This window comes from Calidris pugnax, unplaced genomic scaffold (assembly GCF_001431845.1).
Source record: "Calidris pugnax isolate Ruff unplaced genomic scaffold, ASM143184v1 scaffold81, whole genome shotgun sequence".
In the NCBI taxonomy this organism is placed as follows: Eukaryota; Metazoa; Chordata; class Aves; order Charadriiformes; family Scolopacidae; genus Calidris; species Calidris pugnax.
The window spans coordinates 6,250,810-6,276,142 of record NW_015090880.1 but is presented as its reverse complement, the minus strand read 5'-3'; the positions used below and the strand labels follow the sequence as shown (position 1 = coordinate 6,276,142).

The 25,333-nt window shown below is 41.4% G+C and overlaps 2 protein-coding genes across 8 annotated transcripts in view; one reads left to right on the top strand and one right to left on the bottom strand.

The window, feature by feature from the left end:
* Positions 1–520: 520 nt before the first annotated feature.
* Positions 521–17,435, bottom strand: UBA3 (ubiquitin-like modifier activating enzyme 3). Of its 7 annotated transcripts, none has more exons than XM_014946844.1 (18): positions 17,340–17,435; positions 17,161–17,202; positions 14,471–14,591; positions 13,172–13,252; positions 10,625–10,707; positions 7,835–7,915; positions 7,157–7,200; positions 6,796–6,860; positions 5,791–5,946; positions 5,563–5,665; positions 4,887–5,000; positions 3,412–3,465; positions 2,907–2,943; positions 2,746–2,827; positions 2,069–2,169; positions 1,880–1,943; positions 1,714–1,768; positions 521–1,272 (listed from the first exon to the last, which is right to left on the bottom strand). In XM_014946844.1, the coding sequence occupies exons 1-18, from the start codon at positions 17,357–17,359 to the stop codon at positions 1,184–1,186; spliced, it is 1,392 nt and encodes a 463-aa protein (XP_014802330.1). In that variant the 5' UTR covers positions 17,360–17,435; the 3' UTR covers positions 521–1,183. The 7 variants fall into 7 exon arrangements, with proteins under 7 accessions (XP_014802330.1, XP_014802332.1, XP_014802333.1 ...); XM_014946846.1 differs by having other exon boundaries at positions 17,329–17,379; XM_014946847.1 differs by having other exon boundaries at positions 17,350–17,366.
* A 1,513-nt stretch (positions 17,436–18,948) lies between these two features.
* The window catches only part of ARL6IP5 (ADP ribosylation factor like GTPase 6 interacting protein 5), a 14,127-nt gene continuing 7,742 nt past the window's right edge, over positions 18,949–25,333 (top strand). Inside the window, exon 1 of the mRNA XM_014946810.1 lies at positions 18,949–19,203. Coding sequence (XP_014802296.1) covers positions 19,028–19,203 — 176 coding nt within the window. The 5' untranslated portion in view covers positions 18,949–19,027. The remainder of the gene's footprint in view (positions 19,204–25,333) is intronic.

The following is a 25,333-nucleotide window of genomic DNA, read 5'->3' as shown; positions in this document are numbered from 1 at the left end:
CCCGTCATGGCGGAGGGGCCGGCCCGCCGCCCCCCGCCGCGTCACGAGGGGCTGAGCCAGCCCCGTCATGGCGGAGGGGCCGGCCCGCCGCCGCCACGTCATGGCGGGGAGGGGCGGCTCCGGCTGGGCCCCAGCAGTTGTGACAACGGATTAAACGCTTAAAAAGACTTTAATTCCCGCTTCTTAAAGCAAATAATTAAATGGTACATGCTATCCTAAACCCCAATGCTTCATCTCGCTGCTCAAAGTCCCACAGACTACGTGGGGCCTCTCAACACTTCCAAAGGTGCTAAATATTATCTGGTTAAAAATTGGAAGTTCCTCCACCTCCATTAAGTGCAAGGCTGGAAGATGGAAAGTTAAAACACGGTTCATGCACCAATACCTGAGGGAATCCACGCTGAGGTACCTGCACCACTCACAGGAAGGTCTCTGACTGAAGCACCAAACGATGCTCTAGCTTTTTTTAATCGAGGTTATAAACGCTCCTGAATATCCACTGATAAGCCACAAACTAGGGTGTCTTTATGATATTTTTATTAATAAATACCTTAACAGCACCAATGAGACTCGAACACGACCCTGAATCCCATCAACCGTGGCTGCCTGGGGGCTGTGGGTGGACACGTCTGTGTCACCTGCATCTCATCACCTTGTCCTCTCCTGTTCACTTGTACTTTCATAAAATTGATCAAATCAATACCAAATAAGAGGAAAATGCTCATTTTAATCTACTGCCCTCTTTTGGTTTCAAGGAGACTCAGCCAGCATGCAGGAGTGCTACGATGTAAAGCCAGATTGCTGCGGTTCCTTTTCAAGGGTCTTCTCTTCACGTATACCTGTGCGCACGTGTGTTAAAAACAAGACTTTTGGCCACCTTAAAATTTCCATGTGTCTGAAAGTATATTAGCATTAACATTTTGACAACAAAAACTGGGAAAAAAAGTGTATTCCTATACATCAGAGTTCTGTACATGAATAAGCATTTATACAAATATAATCCACCAAATATTGGCTTCTACGTACAATTCTGAAATATGGTGATTCATTTGTATTACTTATCCTCCAACAATGCTAGTGCTAACGTGAATGTTTCAGGTTTCTTTAACACCTGCAGAGTACGTTTGTTTCACAAGGTGGTACAGATTTCTCTTGCTGTATATGCAGTTTTCTCATTAATAAATTAAGTAGTAAAGTGAAGCTTGAACAACATAGTCTGCGGTGTAGTAACATCAGCAACTGCAAGTTCCTGGCCGTCCACAAGCCCCAGTTCTGAAACAGAAAGAACAGTTTAAGTACAGCAAATCCATGTGGTTTGTATTTTTTCCATTAAAAAACAAATATGCATGCTGCTCCCACACACTGGATGAAATAAAGCTACAAACAGCTCACTAGCTAAACAAATACTCATCTAATTCAACCAGGAAACAGACTTTCTCAAGAAATATATAAGCCACTACTGAAGTATGTTTAATTTACATCGGTTATCAGCTTGCTTTGTTGCAGTGTTTTCCTCTGCATCTGCCCACACCTTATATAAGCAATTCAAAGCTCAACCTTGAGTAACCTGCAAAAGGTGTATTGCAAAAGGATAATCAAGCACATTCTGCCACAGAGTTCAGAATAAAGCCAGATGTGCCACACTGAGGGATCAAACTGACTGACTGTTCAGAGGAGCATCTTGACAATCTGGCCATGACAACTGCATGATACCTTTTAGTGTCTTGGAAAGATTTGGCCTTGTTCGTTCTTCAATTGAAGCTACTGTCTGCAAAACAAAAAAAATAGGAAAAGAAAAAAAATTCAAAATATTTCCTTTCAAATTCAGGGAAGTAAACTTAAATAAATTGTTTAAGACAATTACATATGTTGAGATTACCTGTAAATAAAGTGTTTTATTTCCCCCATACATAGTTGCTGTGATTGCAGGAGATTTCATTTGCCTATATATAAAACATTTAAAAAAAAAAAAAACAGACAATCAGGTAAAAATGCATTTATAAATTGCCTTTTTGAAATACTAAATTATCAAGAAATATTAAACAAGTCAGAATAGTTGCACACTTACAATGAAGCATTATTTGTCAGGTAATCCAAGATCTCCTGTAATTTAGCTGATGGGGAAATCTCTATGTTTTGGGGAAGTTGGCTGCAGGCTGGACAGTTCTCCTACAACAAAGTAGTGCAAGAATGCATGTTATATTAAATAAGTTTTTAAAAGGCTGCTAATAAAGTCTCAAAATTACTTCTGTGTTTGTTTTTTTCAAAAAAGTTTTAGCTCTAGAAATATTAATACTGTTGCAAATACTAATGACAAAACCCAATTCCTCGTGAAGTCTGTCGCTGTTTGACTGGCTCCCACCAGCAGCTAGGTATTTATGAACTACAAATTTCACCTGACATAAAATTTAATACTACAAACTTTCAAGCAAATGTTGTCATAATCTCTTTTTGAGAAGATTTGCTTATGAGTCTTCTTAAGATTGTGTATTTTATTGTGTAAACCGCATTTCCTGTATTAGAGGGGAAATCTTCGGGATTCACTTTCCAAAAAAATCAAGTGCTATTTTCCTCTACAGGTAGCACAGCAGAAACATTGTAGTTTCTGATTTTAAAACTTCAGAAATATTATTATTCAGTGCTGGGGGCCAAGAGATTCAATGCAGGGTTTCAGAAATACACACAAACTGTGTAAGTTCAATAAAAATCAAGGGGACAGACCTGCAAGCTTTTAATGGCACTAACCTTTCTTTCAGCTTCAAATGTGTATGTGTATAATCCATCCACATCGTTAAATACCAAGTAGTTGTTAAGAGGAATGTATGCACTATAATGACAAATACGTTAGTGTCAATATATGTCATTATGTTGGAAATCATGTATGTTATTAATAAGAAATGAATTACCTTGTGGCTATTTTAAAAACTTCAGTGGCGCAAACAGCTGGAATGAGGAAAAAAAAAAAAGAACAATTTCTTCAGTTTCTAGATCTGTCTCAGAACAAGCAGACATTAGTGCAGAGAGTTGTTCCAAAGAAGTGACCAAAAAACAAATCAAGTATAACAATTTGTAAAGAGAAAAATAAACATCTGAAGGCAGCTGGTAGCTGTATTCATTAACACCATAGATTTGCCACTAATCAGAGACTACGTTAAGCTTATATGCTGTGTTTTCCAATTACTTTTCTTCCCAGTCTAAAATGCTTTTGCTCACTCCCACCATCATACGTGAGCTTAAAATGTATACAGTCACATGCAGTTCCTCTATGGAAAACAGAAACGAGACTGTCAGAACAAATCAGACCCATTTAAAAATTACTACTATCCTCTCTGAGTTCTCTATTCCAAACTTGTCTTACAAAACTCTAAATTAGTCTATAAAACATAAGTGAAATGAGTTCTTTCAGCCTACCTGCAATTACTGCGTTTGTAGAAGCTACTGCTGGAATAATGCGTTTAACCACCCCTGTAAAAATAAAACATACAACTTTGTCTTGTCCAAGAAACTATACCGAGAGATGACTTATAGCCGGATTAATTACAGAAAGGTGCACCCAAAGATACTTAAAATTTTCCAGGAATTTCTGAAACAATAAAGCATTAACAGCACATTGCTCAAGTACTTCGGCATTTTTTTACTTTAAGAATGAATCGAGCATGTTGAGAAAAAAAAAAAAGTATCACATAAAGAGAACTAGTGAACAAATTTTAAAAACAATTATTCTATATTTAGCACTGAAAATTAATTTAAAACTCAGTTCTATTCCTGTTTAACCGGATAAATGTATAAAGGAAAGATACCAGGTTTGGTACCCCTCCTGCAAGAACAGACTTGCCAAACTGCATTGGCATCTTCATCCAACTCTTCTTCCTGAGCCCATCCAGTCAAACAGCACAGCACAAACACCGATATAAACCAGAACTTCCAAGGCAGACAAGTCTGTACATTAAGGCAAATACCTAAGTCTGAAGTTCCTCTGGCTTCTCATTATTGATTTGTATCTCTTCATACCTGAGAAAACCTGCATAAAACTTTCATCTTTGCCTTCTTTCTGCTGTGTACTTTATAATGAAGCCATCTTCAAATGCTGAAGACCGTGCAGCCATTTGTATGTACATTATTATATTTCGTAACTGGAGTTCACATTTATCTGTACTAAAAAAATACTACTAGAAAAGCCAGTATAAACTGCTGCAAAGAAAAATACCTTCAGCAATACACTTGGTGGAATGTGAGGCAAGATACACACAAAGAATCAGTTCCCCCTTTTTTGACTGAAAGGCACAAACTGAGGTTTCAAGTGCAGCATTTCAAGCCCAGCATTTCAAACACATTCCCAGTCCTACCAGTCAAGTAGAAGTTACCACAAATTCTGAAGATTCTGCATGAGATTCTCCACTCCTATTCTATTAGGTTAGCTTTTCAAATGCTGATTAAACGTGTGGCAGCATTCTGCACTTGCTTGTGAGCACAGGCACACGCAGCAGTAAAGAACAGATGCTATAGTCTTTAGCAGACTTAACTGGCATAAAGTGTTGCTGTTTCTAAAGCGGCAACCGCCTCCTTTTGTTCCTACTCTTTGACCCAGCAAAAGTGGTCTCAGTGTAATGTAAACTGTGGAGCTGCTCCAGGTTAACAAAAAGAATGTTCAGTTTTGTCCCAGATAAGTTCCTCTGATTCATCATGAATGCCTAAACATCTGATTCATCATAAAATATTTGTGCTGGCACAGGAAACAAGCTGCTTGTTTCTGTTTTAAGACATTAAGGAAGAAAAAGAACTATTTCTTTCTCAGCAGAGCTGCCAGCTTTGTCATAACAAATCAAAGAATGCCAATCTAGCCAAACTGCAAATGCCACAAACTCTATGAAATGCCATACCCTTACCTTGGGTGAGCCTGTAGGTAACACCTTTAATATTAAATTGTGATGCTCTTTCTAAAGACTTCTGGTAAATCCACTGTATATGTTCAGGGTCATCTCCATCCAATGCAACACCCTCTACAGCAAAGTTAAGAACGTACAGGTAAATTACACTTACAACAGTTCTCCAGAAACACAGTGTTCTTTTTGTCTAAAAAAAAAATCCCTTTCTTTTAATTTGGGTTAAAACGAATACCGCATTAAGCTACTAAAACTTGACACTTTAAATAATAAAAATATAATTTCTACAAACATCCTAAGTTATAAGAAGTTTTATGTATAAACTGTCTTAACTTCACAGATTTGTAGAGCTGTTACGGGTTACGTTTTGAGTCAGGAAATATATTGTGCAGCATTAGACAGGTTTTGAGTCAGGAAATATATTGTGCAGCATTAGACAGGTTTTGAGTCAGGAAATGCAATGTGCAGCATTAGACAGAAACACATGAATAAATATGGAACCGGAGAGCGAGTCCGAGAAGAGAAAATCAGCTCGGAGGAGGCTTAAGATTCAATATGACAACAAGCCACATGATGTCAAAAGATAGAATTGTTTCTTTAAAAGTGGTTGTATATATTTAGTTAAAATTAGTTAAACAGAGAAATATCAAGTTTAGCACCAGTGCAATATACTAATTACCTCCAAAAGGTTGCTCCTTTGGCCACTGCAATATCCTGACATACTCAATACAATGCTCTGGCAGTCTGGGCATCGACGCGATAGTACACATGGGAAAATTCACCTGGCACAGGCAGGGGGAGAAAACCAGAAGAAAATATGTAACACATTATGTATAGTACTAGGAAAAGAAACAAGCAAATCAGAGGAATACCAAAAAAAAAAGGAAATACCACTGGTTACACTTACCTGCGGTGGGTAAAGCTCAAGCGTGCATTCAACACATGCTGTCATGCCAGGAATAATCACACGAACATTTCCTTTAAAACCTTCTGTCCCTCCATCTATTAAAGGTATGATGGAACTTGGATCCAGTACACCATCTTCATAATGTAAAAATGACATCTAACAAATAAAGGAGAGGGGGCGGGTTGTTGGTTTTTGTTTGATTTGTTCTTGGGTTTTTTTTTAAACAAGTTGCAGGAAGAAAAAAAAAAATCCTAAAAATTTTATTCTTAATGGTACACCTCAAGATGGAATGCTTAATATACAGTTTATTTTAAGGGTACGTAGTGTATAAAACACTACTTATTTATCAGTGCACAGAACTTCATATACCACCTTCACCCTCTTCCCCTTACCCCTCTGATAAGGGCTATTATTTCCTTACAGCATACCAGAACAAAGGGTTGGTTAGTTTGAAAGATTTGGATTTGATTCTTGTTGTTTTGGTGGGTTTTAATACTGGTAAATACTCAATATCATTATTTTATAAACAAATTGACAATGATAAAACTACCTAATTCAATGACCGACTTTTACTGCTCTGTAGTATTTGGGCTCCAAAAGACAACATTTACAAGTAGCAGCACGATAAGTACTGTTTGGCTAATTAAAAAAAAAAAAAATGTTCACAATGGGAGCATCCAGAGAGACTGTGGAACTTCCCTTCTTACGATTTTCAAAAGCTGACTACACAAGGCCACAAACAATGTAATCTAACTTTGAAATTACCCCCGGAGGGCACTGCACAAATGTTGGCTAACACTCCTCAAGAAAAAGGCAGGAAAGAGAGCATGCATTTTATCCTGTTCACAAAAGAAAAAAGAAAAGAAAACAGAAATAGATACAGAAAGCTGTGAGTTTCAACAGCCCTCATTTCATTTTAATGACATATTCTAAACAAATCTGTTCCTTTTTAATTATCCATCCTCAAGCAATAACTAGGCTTTAAAAAGACTGAAGATGCTTTACCAGCATTCCATTTATCCATCTTCTTGCAATTATAGAGTCCAGTCCACAAACAATAATGTGAAACTCTAGGGCGAAAAAAGAACATTATTTAAAGCCTACACTAATGCACACTTCTTAAGACAAATTAACTATTCTGTCTATAACAGCCCAGAGAAACTGAGTGTAGTTCAACTATCTCCCCTAAATTACCTGTAGGACACATGCACTTAAGTTTTGTTTATTTGTTACTTCTACTTCCAGTACACTACAGAGGACTAGAATAATTAGCAATCTAACTACCAGGAAAAGCACTGATCAGGAACAACTGCAACATTCTCCTAAAGCACAGTGGGTGTGTGGCAGGCAAACAAACACTACTTACGTCGATAAAAGCTTTCATCCATGTCTTGAATCTTTTTAAAATATCTGAATGTAAGCCCAGTAAAGGAATATATTTATAAAGTAGTTAAAATTACTGTTTTCTATTTGCTAACCTAAAGCCAAAACATTATCTAATTTATTACTATAATCTTATATGACACCTTTTTTGAAAAAACTAAGTGATTGGAAGACACAAAATATCCACAGCTGAAGCTGTAGCACCTGACAAAACACATAAAGGACACAAAGTAAGAGTCACACACAGGAGAAAGCTCAGCAGCAAATCATTAAGGATGCTCAAAACCCTTTCTCAAGCCCTGTATCAGTAAGTGCTGCTCTTCTAAGCTAAGGTTTCCTACCAGTACATACTCAAAACACTCTGGTGAATAGACTTGTAATTCTAATATCTCAGTGAAAATTAGAACATTGCATTGGATAAAAAGACCCAGTGAAAACATACAAAATAGTTTCTTAAACCTTAGCCTTCTTTCCCCATGCATATTTCCTGTATGCTAATGCCACTGAGAAAGGACTCTCAATCACCAGCTGAATGAATCTGTTCTTTATTGTATGAAAAAGAGAGGATGGCAGCAAAATACTTTAGATAGTCTTCCCACCTACAGAGTTTGCTAGGTTTTTTTGAAGCCTTTGGGGCTACTACTTCTCTATAAAAGGATACGGTACGACAGCACAGCTGGGAATGCGGCTGTTCAGGAATTCTGCTGCAACTTCTGCTTTTGGTCGCCCAACATCCTTCGGTCTAGGGAAAAAAGCCAAGCAATTTCAAATGCATTATTTTAGTAGATTCAACCTTTCCAGCCTCTATGAATTGCAATACTGAATTAAGTGCTTAATTGTTACTGTAGGACAATTTATTGATACAGATAATATTAACGCATCCCTGTAAAGCATGAGATATGAGAGCCCCAGAGTTATCTAAATATGTCCATGTAACCACAGTTAACAGCACCCAAAAAAAGCCAACAATTTTTCATTTTGCTTTGAAGAAAAGGGTACCAGAAAAATTGATATCTCAATCAGCGTGCATTGTTCTTAGGTGTCACCTTTTCCATTAGCTGTATTTGAATGCTAAGCAATGTATGTTAACTTTCTTCACTCTCAAACTATGACACCACAAGTCTCAAAACAAGAAAGAATCACATGCAACATTTAGTTCATTAGGAGTACTATTGTCACATGAAAGTTCAGTGATCTTTAATGACATCTTGTTCAACTAAAATAATGATCATATTCACATTTTTTGTTTAGGTACATTTAAAAAAAAAAAAAAGTTAAATCGTGAAAATATCACTTACCGAAATAGAAACTGTCGGTTAAGATTAGAAACATCTATAGTGTCCATGTCAATAACATGGATCTGTCTGAAGCCAGACAGTGCCTGTGAAAAGAGACAGTCAATTTCATTTAATGGGAAATGAAATGCTTACAATGCTCCATAATTCATTCTATATGCCAAAAAAGGCAGCCTTTGGAGGAACAAACAGATTTGCTCTTCATTCTCTGTGCAGACAGGTAATATGGTACAGTCCTGTCCCCTAACTTTTCTCCTTTATGACTCAATCTTGTTATATACAAAGACTTCCAAACTTTTAGTTTTATGTTTTCTGAATAAACATCCCATGCATAATAAGAATTTAAAATGCTCTACTGGGGACTTGAATAAACAAATGAACAACAGGACTAAAGTTTTTCAAAATAGAAATTAATTTCTGTAAGAGAAGCAGCAAGACTTTATGTCACGTTGGATACCCCTGGTGCTGAACAATCGTTTTGTTTCATTGATAAATGTTCTGCTTTTGCTCATTATTATCAAAGCAGATTGGGAGAGCCTGCTGAAGAGAAAAGCAAGCCTGAGACACCATGAACATACAGACTGGAGTCTTTACCAAATTTATATTCATGGTCCCAAAGACACAAATACATGTAAACAGAATCTAGATTTCCTTATGAGCTTATCTTTCTGAAAATGATAAAAGTAAATCATGATAACTTAATACCTTTTTGAAGAGATGGGAAGTAAGCACACACAGCAGACTTATGAAGTCCCTTATCGCATACAAATCCTCCCTCTCAAGGAACTATCGACAGATTGAATGCGTTATGTCCCAATAGACCCATAACAGTAGCTCTGGGCAAAGGTTAAATATCACCAGCACTAAATTCCCAAAGAAAGAAAACTGCCTTGGAGCTCTCATAGTCTCTGCAAGTAAAATCCTGCTTAAGCATTGCAGTAACAAACCAGCAACCAGAACAGGAGCACACACAAGCGCTGGAACTGTAACACCCCTAAACTAATGGATCTGGAATGCCTGGCCTTACATGAGGCTATTATTTATCAATCATCTCAAGCTTGGAAATAATCTCTGGAAATACTGAAACAGCAGTACATAAATATTATGTAAATACTGAAACAGCAGTACATAAATATTATATTTAACTACACTAATGCTCAAGTGTTGGTATAAATTAAGGAAAAAAGTTATTTCATAGTAAGTTATTATATCAATCCACACATTTTCCATGGAATGCACAAGGACAGAAATTCTTATTATTAAATAGAAGCATGGAAAAGTACAGCATTAGTCTAAACTACCAAACTTAAACAGGATGTTAACAGTGACACACTATGATAAATATGAGTATATGTGAGGATAAAAAACACATTAATAGGATAATTAATTTTATGTGCATTTATTGGGTAAAATGGTGTGAGAGCAGATGATCCTGTCAACTGCATTTTAAACACTACAAAATTGATTTTCAGAACACGTAGTAAGAGAATCCATTATAAACTAAAACTAGAAAACTGCACTTTACCTTCCAGTAACTGTGCACCAGGGAAGTACTGTAATATTCCTTCCCTGTTCTTACACTATTACCAATTCCTCCTGCTCAGCCATTCCCATATTGGTCTGACTCAATAAAGCTGCCATTACACAGCCTGAACTCAGCAATACAGAGGCAACTCCGAGGGAGCCTTCAGGCTCTGCAGGCAATCTCCAATTTACTGATCTCCAGGAACTGGAAAAACTGAGAGCCACTACTGAGGAAGGCCAGACAGACTCCACGGATGGGAAGGTCACCACAGCCACAGGAAGTCTGGCTCTACTAATTTCACTATGAAAGAACATAAATAATTCCAGCAATTCTATCCTCACTTTGAATTAATCCAAAGATGTAAAATAAACTGAAATCAAATTCAACTTTGTTAATACTAAACTTTGTACTAGCTACTCATGGCAGTTTACAGTATTGCTTTTCATCTGAAGAGATACATTTCAGCCGCTGTATTCTAAACAACATTTCTTTGTATCATTATGAGCATGATTTGTTCTTACTTTACTTCATTTCCCTAGATCTGGTAATTAGGGAAAATCAGATCATATATAGGGCTGCAGATGAATGATTTTAAAAAAAAAAAAAGTTAAATCGTGAAAATATCACTTACCGAAATAGAAACTGTCGGTTAAGATTAGAAACATCTATAGTGTCCATGTCAATAACATGGATCTGTCTGAAGCCAGACAGTGCCTGTGAAAAGAGACAGTCAATTTCATTTAATGGGAAATGAAATGCTTACAATGCTCCATAATTCATTCTATATGCCAAAAAAGGCAGCCTTTGGAGGAACAAACAGATTTGCTCTTCATTCTCTGTGCAGACACGTAATATGGTACAGTCCTGTCCCCTAACTTTTCTCCTTTATGACTCAATCTTGTTATATACAAAGACTTCCAAACTTTTAGTTTTATGTTTTCTGAATAAACATCCCATGCATAATAAGAATTTAAAATGCTCTACTGGGGACTTGAATAAACAAATGAACAACAGGACTAAAGTTTTTCAAAATAGAAATTAATTTCTGTAAGAGAAGCAGCAAGACTTTATGTCACGTTGGATACCCCTGGTGCTGAACAATCGTTTTGTTTCATTGATAAATGTTCTGCTTTTGCTCATTATTATCAAAGCAGATTGGGAGAGCCTGCTGAAGAGAAAAGCAAGCCTGAGACACCATGAACATACAGACTGGAGTCTTTACCAAATTTATATTCATGGTCCCAAAGACACAAATACATGTAAACAGAATCTAGATTTCCTTATGAGCTTATCTTTCTGAAAATGATAAAAGTAAATCATGATAACTTAATACCTTTTTGAAGAGATGGGAAGTAAGCACACACAGCAGACTTATGAAGTCCCTTATCGCATACAAATCCTCCCTCTCAAGGAACTATCGACAGATTGAATGCGTTATGTCCCAATAGACCCATAACAGTAGCTCTGGGCAAAGGTTAAATATCACCAGCACTAAATTCCCAAAGAAAGAAAACTGCCTTGGAGCTCTCATAGTCTCTGCAAGTAAAATCCTGCTTAAGCATTGCAGTAACAAACCAGCAACCAGAACAGGAGCACACACAAGCGCTGGAACTGTAACACCCCTAAACTAATGGATCTGGAATGCCTGGCCTTACATGAGGCTATTATTTATCAATCATCTCAAGCTTGGAAATAATCTCTGGAAATACTGAAACAGCAGTACATAAATATTATGTACTACACTAATGCTCAAGTGTTGGTATAAATTAAGGAAAAAAGTTATTTCATAGTAAGTTATTATATCAATCCACACATTTTCCATGGAATGCACAAGGACAGAAATTCTTATTATTAAATAGAAGCATGGAAAAGTACAGCATTAGTCTAAACTACCAAACTTAAACAGGATGTTAACAGTGACACACTATGATAAATATGAGTATATGTGAGGATAAAAAACACATTAATAGGATAATTAATTTTATGTGCATTTATTGGGTAAAATGGTGTGAGAGCAGATGATCCTGTCAACTGCATTTTAAACACTACAAAATTGATTTTCAGAACACGTAGTAAGAGAATCCATTATAAACTAAAACTAGAAAACTGCACTTTACCTTCCAGTAACTGTGCACCAGGGAAGTACTGTAATATTCCTTCCCTGTTCTTACACTATTACCAATTCCTCCTGCTCAGCCATTCCCATATTGGTCTGACTCAATAAAGCTGCCATTACACAGCCTGAACTCAGCAATACAGAGGCAACTCCGAGGGAGCCTTCAGGCTCTGCAGGCAATCTCCAATTTACTGATCTCCAGGAACTGGAAAAACTGAGAGCCACTACTGAGGAAGGCCAGACTCACTCCACAGATGAGAAGGTCACCACAGCCACAGGAAGTCTGGCTCTACTAATTTCACTATGAAAGAACATAAATAATTCCAGCAATTCTATCCTCACTTTGAATTAATCCAAAGATGTAAAATAAAGTGAAATCAAATTCAGCTTTGTTAATACTAAACTTTGTACCAGCTACTCATGGCAGTTTACAGGATTGTTTTTCACCTGAAAAGACACATTACAGCCACTGTATTCTAAACAACATTTCTTTGTATCATTATGAGCATGATTTGTTCTTACTTTACTTCATTTCCCTAGATCTGGTAATTAGGGAAAATCAGATCATATATAGGGCTGCAGATGAATGTTTGTCTACACTTCATAAACAGCACCATGTTGTCCTGCAGGACAAGCTTTGAGACAGCTAAATAAAGAACATGCAACACACAAGACCACCACTTTTCAAGCTTATTAACAAAGTGCATTCTTTAAGTTTATTGTCTGTATCATCATGTATTTTATTCATTCTGATAAGAACTTAGATACACTTCATAAACAGCACCATGTTGTCCTGGTGTTGACCATGACAAGCTTTGAGACAGCTAAATAAAAAACATGCAACACACAAGACCACCACTTTTCAAGCTTATTAACAAAGTGCATTCTTTAAGTTTATTGTCTGTATCATCATGTATTTTATTCATTCTGATAAGAACTTAGAAATTTCTTAGCTATATACAATCAAAAATGCCAAATTAATGAAGAAAAAAAGCTAATTTCCTCAAGGGAAGAAAAAAAAAGAAGATTCTAAGAAGCAAAGGGTGAAAACTGAGTAATTACCAGGTTTTTCAGGAGTTCGCATCCTAATCCTCCTGCTCCAATAACTAGTACTTTACATGTGCTTAATAAAAACTCGAGAGCCTGTGGAAAATATAAAACAAAAAATTAATACACTAAATAGGAAAAGGTACAATTTGTCCTTTGCTTCATAATCCTTTAAAATGCATTATCGTAAATTTTCAATGCCTCATAAGTTTCACATAAAACAACTTAGATCAATAAAACAGCTTACAGGAGTAATTACACACTGGACTTTAATCAGCTGTTGAGTTCATGCAGTTCCTATATGCCAACGTACACAAAAGCAAGACCTTTGTCAATATCAGTATTCTCTTTATATTAATTCTGACCACAAAAAAAGCACAGTACACCTTTATTACTATTGGGTTTAAGGAGGTAATGTTTTCTTCCTCCAAAAATTGTACTGATACATAACATAAAATAAATCTGGCCAAAAAGAACTGACGTTTTTAACTCTGCAACTGCTTTTTGTCAACTGTCCTACAAGACTCCTGCCTCAAACTAGTAAATAATGGAACAATACATTAAAAAAGGTAACAGTAAAATACGTTCAACTGTAAGCTCTGAAGCAAAACATACCAAAAAAGGAAAACAGAAGAAATAATTAAAGTCTAAATTTTCTTAAGGAGGTAATGTTTTCTTCCTCCAAAAATTGTACTGATACATAACACAAAATAAATCTGGCCAAAAAGAACTGACGTTTTTAACTCTGCAACTGCTTTTTGTCAACTGTCCTACAAGACTCCTGCCTCAAACTAGTAAATAATGGAACAATACATTAAAAAAGGGAACAGTAAAATACATTCAACTGTAAGCTCTGAAACAAAACATACCAAAAAAAGGAAAACAGAAGAAATAATTAAAAGTCTAAATTTTATTTTCCTTAGTAAACATCCTTCCCAATTCTCTAAGTACTCACGTGAACCTTACTTCCTCCAAATTCAAGAAATTCTTTACTTATATTATTTAAAAATTGAGAGATAAATGCTGCTATTTTTTATGTGGAACTCAAAGGCAGAGCATAATTCATATGCCATTACACATTTATATATATGATATCAGCAAGCTTGTAGTTGACGGCGCACAATTTTGAAATACAAGCTTATAAGGAAGAATACAGTATGTTCTTCTAGCAACATAATGTTCAATTGATTAAAACAGAAGCTTTTCATGCAGTTCTACAATTTGTACATTACCGGTGGTCAATTAATGAAACTGTTTACATTAGTTTGATATACACACACTACAATTTTTTTATTTAAAGTAAGCGTTTCTCACTTGAGTGCCTGGCTCGAAATCAGGATGTGTGAATGGTCCAGATCGCTCGAGGAACTTCTTTACATGGTTCCAGCGACCTTCCCAGTCTCCAGTGTCCCCACACCCACCATCAACAGCCATTCTGCACAGAACACAGTAAATTCAGCTGCAAAATCGTAGAGAAAAAGCCACACCTCTAAAATATATTTTTTCTTTATATATCTTAAAAAATATCTAAATTACTGACCATTCATACAAATGCATCTGCATAGTTTTTATGCAAGTTATGTGCAGGAACATTTGCATGAGTGGGCTTTACTTGTGGAAGTAGAAAGCAATAATGCAAATACGCAGCCAGGGGAAAAAAATCCAGGCATTTCTATACATCCCACTGATGTACTAGTAAAAGTTGACCTGAAGTGAAAAAAGGGTCTAGACTCTTTGCTTTTTTCTTCTTCGTATTTAAATAAGACACACAAAAAGAGATTGTCACTTTAGATCTTGAGGGTGATTGTTTTTTTCAGTGTCAAGTCTTGTACGCTTTTTTGACAGACTTTTGAAGTCCATAAATCATATTTAGAATTATCAGTATGTAACTGCAATTGTGAGGCACTGAATAAATAACAGTATCATGCATCAACACTGTCTCCTCTGAATCTTCACAGCAGTTTGTTTAAACAAGTGTTAAATAAAAAAATACACATCTTGAATGCTCTTCACCCTCCATTAGTACTATGTAATTTAGAACACCCCCATTTTTCAGTCATCTCCTGAGCCTGTCAGTGGTAGAAATCTGACTTGAAAAAAAAATGGAATGTTTGCAGTTATCTTTTTTTAAATTTTTGAGACAGAATTTTACATCAAATACGCCAGTACCCTTTTTCCCCCTTATGCAGGTCACTCTTAGTAGTAGATAATTACAAATTTAAACTTTTTAGAGACTTACTGGAATGGTTCAAACTCAGCTCACCGAAGTAATTTTCTAACATAAGATCATTGTCCACATAGAACAAGCCCTTCCTCAACAGAGTGCGCTTCCCTTTTTAAATAGGGGCTCCACTCAATACGTATCAACAATTATGTTCTACGTTAATACAAAACTAAGCTTCTAATAAAAGAACTTTGCCAGTCTGAAGTATGAAAGGTTGTGTCATCACTGATAAGGAGTGTTATTTGCTTCATCCTATGAAGTACAATGAGGAACACCTGTATCAATAACTACTGGGTAACATTTAGAATGTATTATTACCTGGTGACTCATCTCATAATAAAAGGAAAATGTAGTGAAAACATCTAGATAGCAAATGCTTTTATCCTCACAGAATTCAGAAGACAGACAACATAGTATGTCCACAGTATTTTTAGCTTATGGGCAATAATTTTGCAAAAGATTTCAACAACAGGGGAAAACTTTACTGAAGTGCAGAAGTAAATGTATCAAAATTTGCCTGTGTTTTGATTTCAGACTGAATTCATTCCTGGTTAACTGTTGACTTTAGGTAAGTTTATATATAAACAGTCATTGAGCAGCAGTACTACTTTCCTATTTAGATGTGTATTTTCCTTTATAAGTGATAAAATGGTTAACTTCTAGTTTCACTTTTGCAATTATACTACAGTTTGTGTTTTACAGGGTTGGACGTTGTGGAGATCTGAAAAACATCAATAACTCATCCTGAGATTTTATGTTTAATTTCAGAGACTTTTTTTTTTTTCAAGTGTTTATTTTTGTTATTGCTACAGCATTACCAGGTATCTGTATTATTAGAGTTTAACAACAGTCTTATTTATTTCATCAAATTAACTTTAAAATTTTGTTTAAAATATCAGAGCACCACAGTCCTTAAGGTTGCTTTAGGCCCAGACTTTTCCCTACCACTTTCCCATCTCCAGAGCTCCATGCTTTTGAGGGACTTGGCATGCACACACACCCCCTCCCAGTCCAACATGCCCAAGGTTTTTTTGTGACCCTCATCCCAAAACACACATGCACCGCCTGTGAGTCCACCACTCGGGCAGGCAGGTCAGCTGGGTGATATTTGGGAAGAGGGCCACAAGCAGATGGAAGGGAATAGTTAGGGATGGAAGCAGATGAGGTTAAAGATCTCCGAGCATTAGCTTTTCAAGGCCGTTAAGACAGATGCATAGAATTTAGGGTTTTAATAAGCACAGGCAACTGCTCTGTAGCCTGAATTTTTAATTTTCAGCCAAAATTTAGCCACCTGCTTCTAGCCTAGAAGCCCTCCCCAGGTCCCTGACCAGCAATGCAGCATTTTCCACTCCTGTCACAAAGCTCTCCAGCACACCAGCCTTTAACTCATGCCAAGCTCCAAGCCCGCGACTCCCATCCCCGCTGCGGGTGAGCCCCTGGGTCCTCTCCCCAGGAGATTCCTCTTCCCCAGTCCTTGCTGTTCAAGAGACCCTTTCGCCTTCTCCCTCCTCACACTGGCCCAACCTCACACTTCTCCTCCCGCCCCGGCCCCGGGCTGCGCTACCGCCTCCCCTCCGGCCTGCAGGGCCGCTCGCTCACGGCCGCCCCTCCAGCGGGCCCCGCAGCCCTGAGCTAGCCCTGAGCTAGCCCCCAGCCTCCTCCCAGCCCACACCTCTCCTGCGGGGCTGCGGCTCGCCCTGACCTACCAGCCGCCCCTCAGCAAGCGCTGCCTGCCCCTGCCCCGGGCCGGGAGCCCGCTGGCCCGCAGCCCCGCACTAACCCATCCGCCAGCAGCTCCTCTAGCCTCCTTCTTTTCTTCTCCCTAAAAGAGAGAGAATAAAAGAAGGGTCAGTATCGCGCTACAGAGACCGGGGAGGAGGGAGAGGGGACCCCGGGGCCCACCCGTCCCCGGGAAAGCGAGGGAAGGGGCGGCCGAGCACACACATACAGGGCACTTACGGTTCCTCACCATCCGCCATATTTCCCTCTGCTTCCCACAATGCCCCGCGACGCCGGGGGTGGGCGGCGCTTTGCCCGGGCGCCGCCGCGCTGAGGCGGGAGGGATGACTTGTGGGGATGGGGCGGCAAGATGGCGGCCACCCCGCCCTCCAACCCCGGCTTCTGTGTTTTAAGGTGTTTTTATGTCTCGTCCGCGCACCCCGGGCTGAGGCCGGCCTCGTCCTCCCCATGGGAGCGCTCGTACAGCAGCTTCAACGGGGCAGGAGCCTTCACTCTCCACAGCCCACAAGGGCTTCACCTCAGGCACTGGTGAAGTCACTGGTGAAGTCACCTCAGGGATGCAGGCGAGCGGGGCTCGGTGGGGTTGTGCCTCAGCCCCCCAAACTTTAGGGGTTTAAACCCTCCACAGATGGAGGTGCGAAGCAGCTGCCAAGCCCTGGCACCGCGGGCGCACCTGGCTGACTGCTGGCCTCCATTCTGGGCAGGGCTTCGCTGCCCGGCATGGCGGCGCAGGGACAGCCTGTGCAGGAGCCATGGGGAAGCACCGAAAGAGCCTTTCACTGCCCTGCTCTCACAGGCACTACTGGGGTTCAAGCCACCATGGCTGCTGGCCCCAGCCTTCCCCTCAAAGTGAGGGCTTGGGGTGCAGCGGTCTCACTGGCAGGGTACCCCCGCCATGGCTCTGCACCCTCTGTGACTGCTCACCTGAGGCGGCCACTTTGTGCCCCCTCTGCCATCCCTGATTCCCTGTTTCACAGAGGATATTAAATTGCAGAATCATAGAACGGTTAGAGTTGGAAGGGACCTTAAAGATCATCGAGTTCCAACACCCCTGCCCTGGGCAGGGATACCTCCCACCAGACCAGGTTGCTCCAAGCCCCATCCAGCCTGGCCTCCAACCCCTCCAGGGATGGGGCAGCCACAGCTTCTCTGGACAACCTGTTCCAGTGTCTCACGACCCTCACAGTAAAGAATTTATTCCTAATATCTAATCTAAATCTCCCCTCTTCCAATTTAAAACCGTTACCCCTTGTCCTGTCGCTACCCTTCCTGACAAAGAATCCCTCTCCAGCTCTCCTGTAGGCTCCCTTCAGATATTGGAAGGCTGCTATAAGGTCTCATTGGAGCCTTCTCTTCTCCAGGCTGAACAACCCCAGCCTGTCCTCACAGCAGAGGTGCTCCATCCCTCTGATCATCTTCGTGGCCCTCCGATGGACCTGTTCCAACTGTCCTCCTGTGCTGAGGACTCCAGAGCTGGACACAGTGCTCCTCACCAGAGCAGAGGGGCAGAATCATCTCCCATGACCTATTGCTCACGCTTCTCTTGATGCACCCCAGGATGGGGTTGGCTTTCTGGGCTGCCAGCGCGCACCGCCGGCTCACGTTGAGCTTCTCATCCACCAACACCCCCAAGTCCTTCTCCTCGGGGCTGCCAATAAACATCATTTTTCACTGGGGAAACAATCCCACAGCGGCCGCTAGCCGCGCCTACACTCCTGCCCCGCTGCCTTCCCCGGGCGTGTGAGGGGCAGGGCGGTGGGACGCAAGCGGGTGGCGGTGACCGTGTGGCGGCGGCGGCAGCAGGGCCGTGCGGTGTCGGTGCCGTCCCCGCCGGCCGGGAGCCGCCCCGGGGCGGTGCCGCGTCGCTCTTAGGCCTGCGCGGCGGCGGGGCGGGGGTGGCGGCAGCCATGGAGGTGCAGGTGGCGCCGCTGCGGGCCTGGGACGATTTTTTCCCCGGTTCGGATCGTTTCGCCCGGCCCGACTTCAAGGACATCTCGAAATGGAACAACCGGGTGGTCAGCAACCTGCTCTACTACCAGACCAACTACCTGATGGTGGCCGCCGCCGTCGTCTCCATTGTGGGGTCAGTGTGCGGCCCTCACCCCCGCCGGGCGGGACCGGTGTCCCCGGTGGGGTGGCCGGCCTGGGGGGTGGATGGGTGTCCCCCTGTCCCGGTGGGGTGGCTGGGTGGCCCCGTTCCCTGGTGGGCAGCGGTGCGTCTCGGCCGGGTGACACGGAAAAGGGTCGGGTCCGGTCCGGCCCGGCCCCGGGCGCGGCGCTGGCGGGTGGGAGGGAGGGATGCTGGGGGTGCAGGGACCGGGAAGCTGCTTTTCCCTTCCTCTGCTTTTCCTTAAATCTCTGATTTGCCTGCTGTCACTTGAAAAATGAAGGCCTCGTTACAGCCTCCCTTGTTGGGGGGGGCGGGGGGGGGGGGCTGTTAGCAGGGTTTAGGATTTATTTATTTATTGATGGGGGTCTAACAGATCTGACTCCCTCTTTTTGCCTTGTCCACGGGTTTTTGCCCAAGGGATTGGCTCCAGGCACCCAGCGTGTGACGGGGCACCCTGTGACCGCAGAAAGCAGCGATGGGTTTGTGTGCTGGATGTCACCCAGCTCTGAAAAACGGAGCTGCATCCTGCGCATCACTAAATCTGTCCAGTGTGACTGCTCAAGCTCAGATAAGCTTCACTTTGAATAAAAAAAAAAATAGTAATCTGCTCTCTGCAAGCCTTTCTTATTTCTGAGCTAGCTCATACTGAAAAACCTTTAGTATAAAATCAATAAGATACCCATTAATTTCATTTTGGTGGGCAGGATTGGGACCTTTGAGGCAGGACCATCTGCTGTTACAATGTTCTGTCAGGTCCACCTTTCCAGAAGAGAATTGGGAAATAACCTTATACTCATATACCATAGACTCTCATATACTCAATAACCTTTTGAGTCAAAGCCTGTGTGACTCTTCTTTAAGTATTGCTCTAGGGTCTTTGGTCAGAAAGCTCTTAAGATGTGCAGCAGAGGCTGATGATTAAGCTTTTAATATGGAAACTGGAATACTCCACTCTTCACAACAAACAATGCGCAAATGCTTAAATTGGAGATTTGCCCAGCCACTAGGCCAGAGTGGTTTTGCTGAAGTGTATCTGTCTTGTATGTTGCAGAGGCTTAAAATTCTACCCCTAAATCCATATTTATTTATTTTTTTGTTAAGCAGTCTGCATCTTCTTAGGGCTTCTGAAGCTGTTGACCCAGCATCAAAGTTGATGAAGATTTTCTGGATTGCAGAGAGTTTTGGCTGTGGTTTGTGAAGGCAAGGGGCTGAGGACCCTACTTTTTCTTCTTGATGCGTATGATGGTTAAACATTTGGCATAGTGGCATAGGCTTTCTTCTTAATTTTGGTGGAGACATGTTGAAGTCAGCTCAATACATTACTAGACTGGTAAAATGAGACTTCCGTGGTCTTGCTGTCTTAGAACACCTTGATCTGAACTTCTGTGTTCATCTACCCTTGTTTAGCAGGGTGATACAGTGGCCCTGGAAAGCAGGACAGCTGTTCTCTTTCCCAAGAAGGAAAAAAAGAAAAATAAACAGTTTTGATACCTCTTGTTGGAAAACTGGGATGGCAGGAACTTTTACTCAGTCTACTCCTAAATTCCTTCCTGCTTTTGAACTCTGATCTCTCCCCTTCAAATCAGGGGTGATATATCTCCCAATTATTTCCCACTATTTTGCAGGGGGAGCAGGTGGAGGAGGAAGAGAGCCCCAGGAGATAGATTAATATCAGAACTGCAATTCTAATATGTTTGTATTGAATGGTAAGCCTCTGAATTGAAAACTTATGGATGAGGCACACCTAGAGTAGGATTTTGGTCTTGAATGTTTTTCAGGTTTTTTTGTGTGTCTTAAAGCCTTTGGTAGCTGATGAATCTGATCTGATAACACTTCAATAGAGGAAAACTATCAATTTATTTTATTAAAAACATTTTTTGCTGGGCCAGAGTGTGGCTTTGGGTAAAGAAAGTTCTCCTGATAAATTTAAATTGATGACTAAGTTGTTGTCTTGCACTTCATTCTGTAATGGGCAGGAATCCCTGAGCGATAAATGATGAATCATAGCTTTTTAGGAACTCCAGGGCTGTATGCAGGCCTAGGGGCAAGGTTATTGAAACTGCTAATGAATGCAGTGGGCTTTCTGTGATCAAAACTAAACTTAGCCTACGACCAGCTCTACCTGTTCTTAAACCATCTAATTATATAGACGGACTTGTAAAGCAGAGGAGGTATTTTCAGCTATTGTAGTACTTGGTAGCTGTGGTGGTGCTGGGCTGACATGGAAACTGTAGCCTAGAGCTTTCTCAATACTGGAAGCACAGTGCTTATTGCCACAGCTTCAGTTTACTGCCTTTCATACAACAAAGTTGACCTCTCCAGTGCTTTGCCCTCTCCCTGCAAGGTATGGAATAGCCTTTCTGTCAGCGTAGTGGAATTGTAATGGTCTCTACTGCATCATTTCCCCGTCTTTCGCCCTCCATTTGTTTCCTCTGATGGCTGCTGTTACATGTTTACTTCCAGCCTGCAGGACTAGGTGGAAAATAATAAATTGGTGAACAAGAAACTAAAACTACTGAATTAGTCCCACTTTACTAATACAGGCTGGTGGTAGCAGCCTTGTCTCTTCTACCCTCCCCGCCCTGCAAATTCATTTAAGAATTAATCTGGACAAGTACTGGTGGTGGTTTTTTTTCCTACAACTCTGTTGCAATAGACTGCTGATAAAAACCAAGTTCTTTACTAAATCAAATTGTGCCCTTTCTCCCAGTTGTTTAGGAACTGGACTGCCCATTCTTACCCTGAGCCAGGGCTCTGTCATTGTGAGTGCTATACAGATATTTATTAAAATTAGTGCCTCCCACAACAGCCTGCAATTCTCCCTCAAACAATCAGTCTGGTTAATAAGTGGAATTCGTCTGTGCTTTCACCTACTCCAACAAGGCTTCTCTGTGTTGCGGTTCAAACTTAACTACTTAAATTGATGTAATTTCTTCTAGGCTTTTGTTGCCATGTACTTGGTAAAAATTAGTTTCTAAATCTGACAGTATTAAAAGGTGCACTATATTTCAGAGTGCTGTATCTAAGAGAGCCTTCATTCTTTTCTGGCATAATCTCTTCCCTGCAGCCTGAGGTTTGATGTCTCTTTCCGTAGCCACTTCTTCCCTAAAACATCTGTTGTCCATGTGCACTACCCTTAGCAAACAATGAATGTGTACCTTTTTTCTTCTTTTTCTTTTCATCCCCAGACCACTACCTTAGCTGATGTCCTTCTAGTGATTCCCTTGCCAAAACGAGACTCCAGAGCAGCCAAATGCCTAGTTTCTCTAAGGCTTAATGAAAGATTGAGTGAACAACACACATTGCTCTAAACATATGATGCGTAATAATATTAGTACTTAACTTCATAACAGTTTGGCAATCCTGCAGAAAGCAGTCTGTCTCCTGCTCTTAAAGCAGTGTGAGTGACAGTAAGTAAAGAAGCATTGCTGAATCTGTGGATGCTGAGTTACCACCTGGGACAACATACCATACGTAGTTTTATGTGCTATCCTTAGTTACAGCTATATAACCTCACTGAAGCAATAAGTAGAAAGAGGAACCAGAACTTTATCTTTAATATTGTTTGAGTTCATACAAAGGAGGAAGGACACATTTAAGTGCTCTCACCTGCTCACCACTTGGAACATGGTGGACCAAAAGGTCTTCTAAAAGGGAATTTTCCTGCTTACTTGATGTAATGGCCTAACTGAGCTGCTCTAAGTAAAAAGATGTTGTTTTCCATGACTGTCTCAGTGCCTTTGTTCAGACTGGCCTGGTCACATGCAAAAGAAACAGATGTGACAGCAACTGCTGAATAATCACCCTGAGACAGTCATCTAAAATTGGGATGATTTAAGGATGGAGCTTGCTGCTTTTGCTTTTTATGTGGCCTGTACTATTTCTGAGCTCATGCTGCTGGAGGCTTCTTGCCTTGCATAAAGGATACATCTTACCTACCTCTTTTCTCCCTATGCTATAGCTATATATTCTTCAAGAAGTGCTCACCTCTCCTGCCGTAAGTCTGTGTACAAGTGTGCAGATACAAAATAACCTGTCAACAGGTGATGTCAGTCACTGAAAGCAGAGCTCTTTGGCCTTTCCTACAGCTATATGGGAAATCTAACCTGTCTTGTGATGCATGTAGGACAGAGTCTAGAAATAAGAATCCAGAAGAAGAAAAAAAAAAAAACCACCAAAAATTCTCTCATCTTAATCTTTTCTTGCTGGCCAGAAGTAGCTGCTTAGCTACCAGTACTTCTTCCCACACAACTGCACCCCCAGCTACTGCATTTCTGCTGTCTTCTGATACCATTTCCACAAATGCAAAGTGTTCCACAGCACTACTTGGCACAGGTCAATGCCTTTGTCCCTGCAGCCAAGCAGGATGTTTCTTTTACTTTATTTATTTTTCCCCATCTCTTTGTATTGAAACGGATGCTGAAGGCAACCTGGTCGCTGAAGGGCAGCAGGAGTGCAATTGCAAGTTGCCATGCAGCACTGCTGGAACTGAGTCTAGGTGACAGCTCTTCCTTGCCAGTTTGTCCCAGCTGCACTGGAGGTGACAGCATCCGACCAGGGTTGTACCCTGCCCACCACAGAGAGCAGTGCAGAAGATCACCCAGCTAGGGTGCTCTGGGCTGGTAGCACCCACAGATGCTATTCAGTCCTGCCGCACTGATTCCTTTCAAGGCTGTGAAAGTTAGTGGTTTCTTTTCCAAACCTTAAAAAAGTTTTTCTTCCCCTAAGTCATCTGAGCAGTGTAACCTCAAGTTACCACACCATTGCCATGCTAATAGTTCCATGCATTACATTTTTAGGTATTTGAGAGGTCTCGTAAATCCCTACTAAAGGGAATTATATTTAGAAAGTATCTTGTAACGTACTTAATGGCTGGTCACCTACCTTGTCTCTGCAGCTTTGAAAGACTTTTGGCCTTCTTGCCTGAGCCTGAATTTGGCATATTGTGTTCTGATCTCTGTATAAATAAGGCTAATATCAGTGTTGGTTGTTCAACTATGAAGTGACTTCTAGGGCTGTTATACAGCTTTCTTTTCCCCAGGCACTGATGTTCTAAAATAACATGGCCGTGTTTTTTCCTTTTTAGTCGTCAGCTATTGTGTTATAGAGAGCAACGTGCCAACAGATCTGAGCAAAACTGGATAATGGAGTTCTGCCTTCCCCAAAAAGTGCCACTGCTTGGAGAAGTTGTTTCTGTGTACAAATTTCTAGGAGAATCTTAGGTAACGCTGTGAATTACGCTGTGGGCAAGTCCAGCAGCAAAGGGGAGCTTGGCATATGACACCCTATCCAGTACTATAAGCAACGGTATTGAAGTCTCTGGACATGTGGCTGATAACTCGAATACCAGTTTTTAGCAGCAACTGCTTTCCCCATCTGTTTTCCTGTGGCTCTGAATGACTTCATTTGATGCTTATGTTCACTGTACGCGTTGAAATGCAGCCCACTTCAGAAAACATGTAATTCAAATAACTTTCCTCAGGAAAGTGGGATCTTTTGAACTCCATCCCTCTGATCATCTTCGTGGCCCTCCGATGGACCTGTTCCAACTGTCCTCCTGTGCTGAGGACTCCAGAGCTGGACACAGTGCTCCTCACCAGAGCAGAGGGGCAGAATCATCTCCCATGACCTATTGCTCACGCTTCTCTTGATGCACCCCAGGATGGGGTTGGCTTTCTGGGCTGCCAGCGCGCACCGCCGGCTCACGTTGAGCTTCTCATCCACCAACACCCCCAAGTCCTTCTCCTCGGGGCTGCCAATAAACATCATTTTTCACTGGGGAAACAATCCCACAGCGGCCGCTAGCCGCGCCTACACTCCTGCCCCGCTGCCTTCCCCGGGCGTGTGAGGGGCAGGGCGGTGGGACGCAAGCGGGTGGCGGTGACCGTGTGGCGGCGGCGGCAGCAGGGCCGTGCGGTGTCGGTGCCGTCCCCGCCGGCCGGGAGCCGCCCCGGGGCGGTGCCGCGTCGCTCTTAGGCCTGCGCGGCGGCGGGGCGGGGGTGGCGGCAGCCATGGAGGTGCAGGTGGCGCCGCTGCGGGCCTGGGACGATTTTTTCCCCGGTTCGGATCGTTTCGCCCGGCCCGACTTCAAGGACATCTCGAA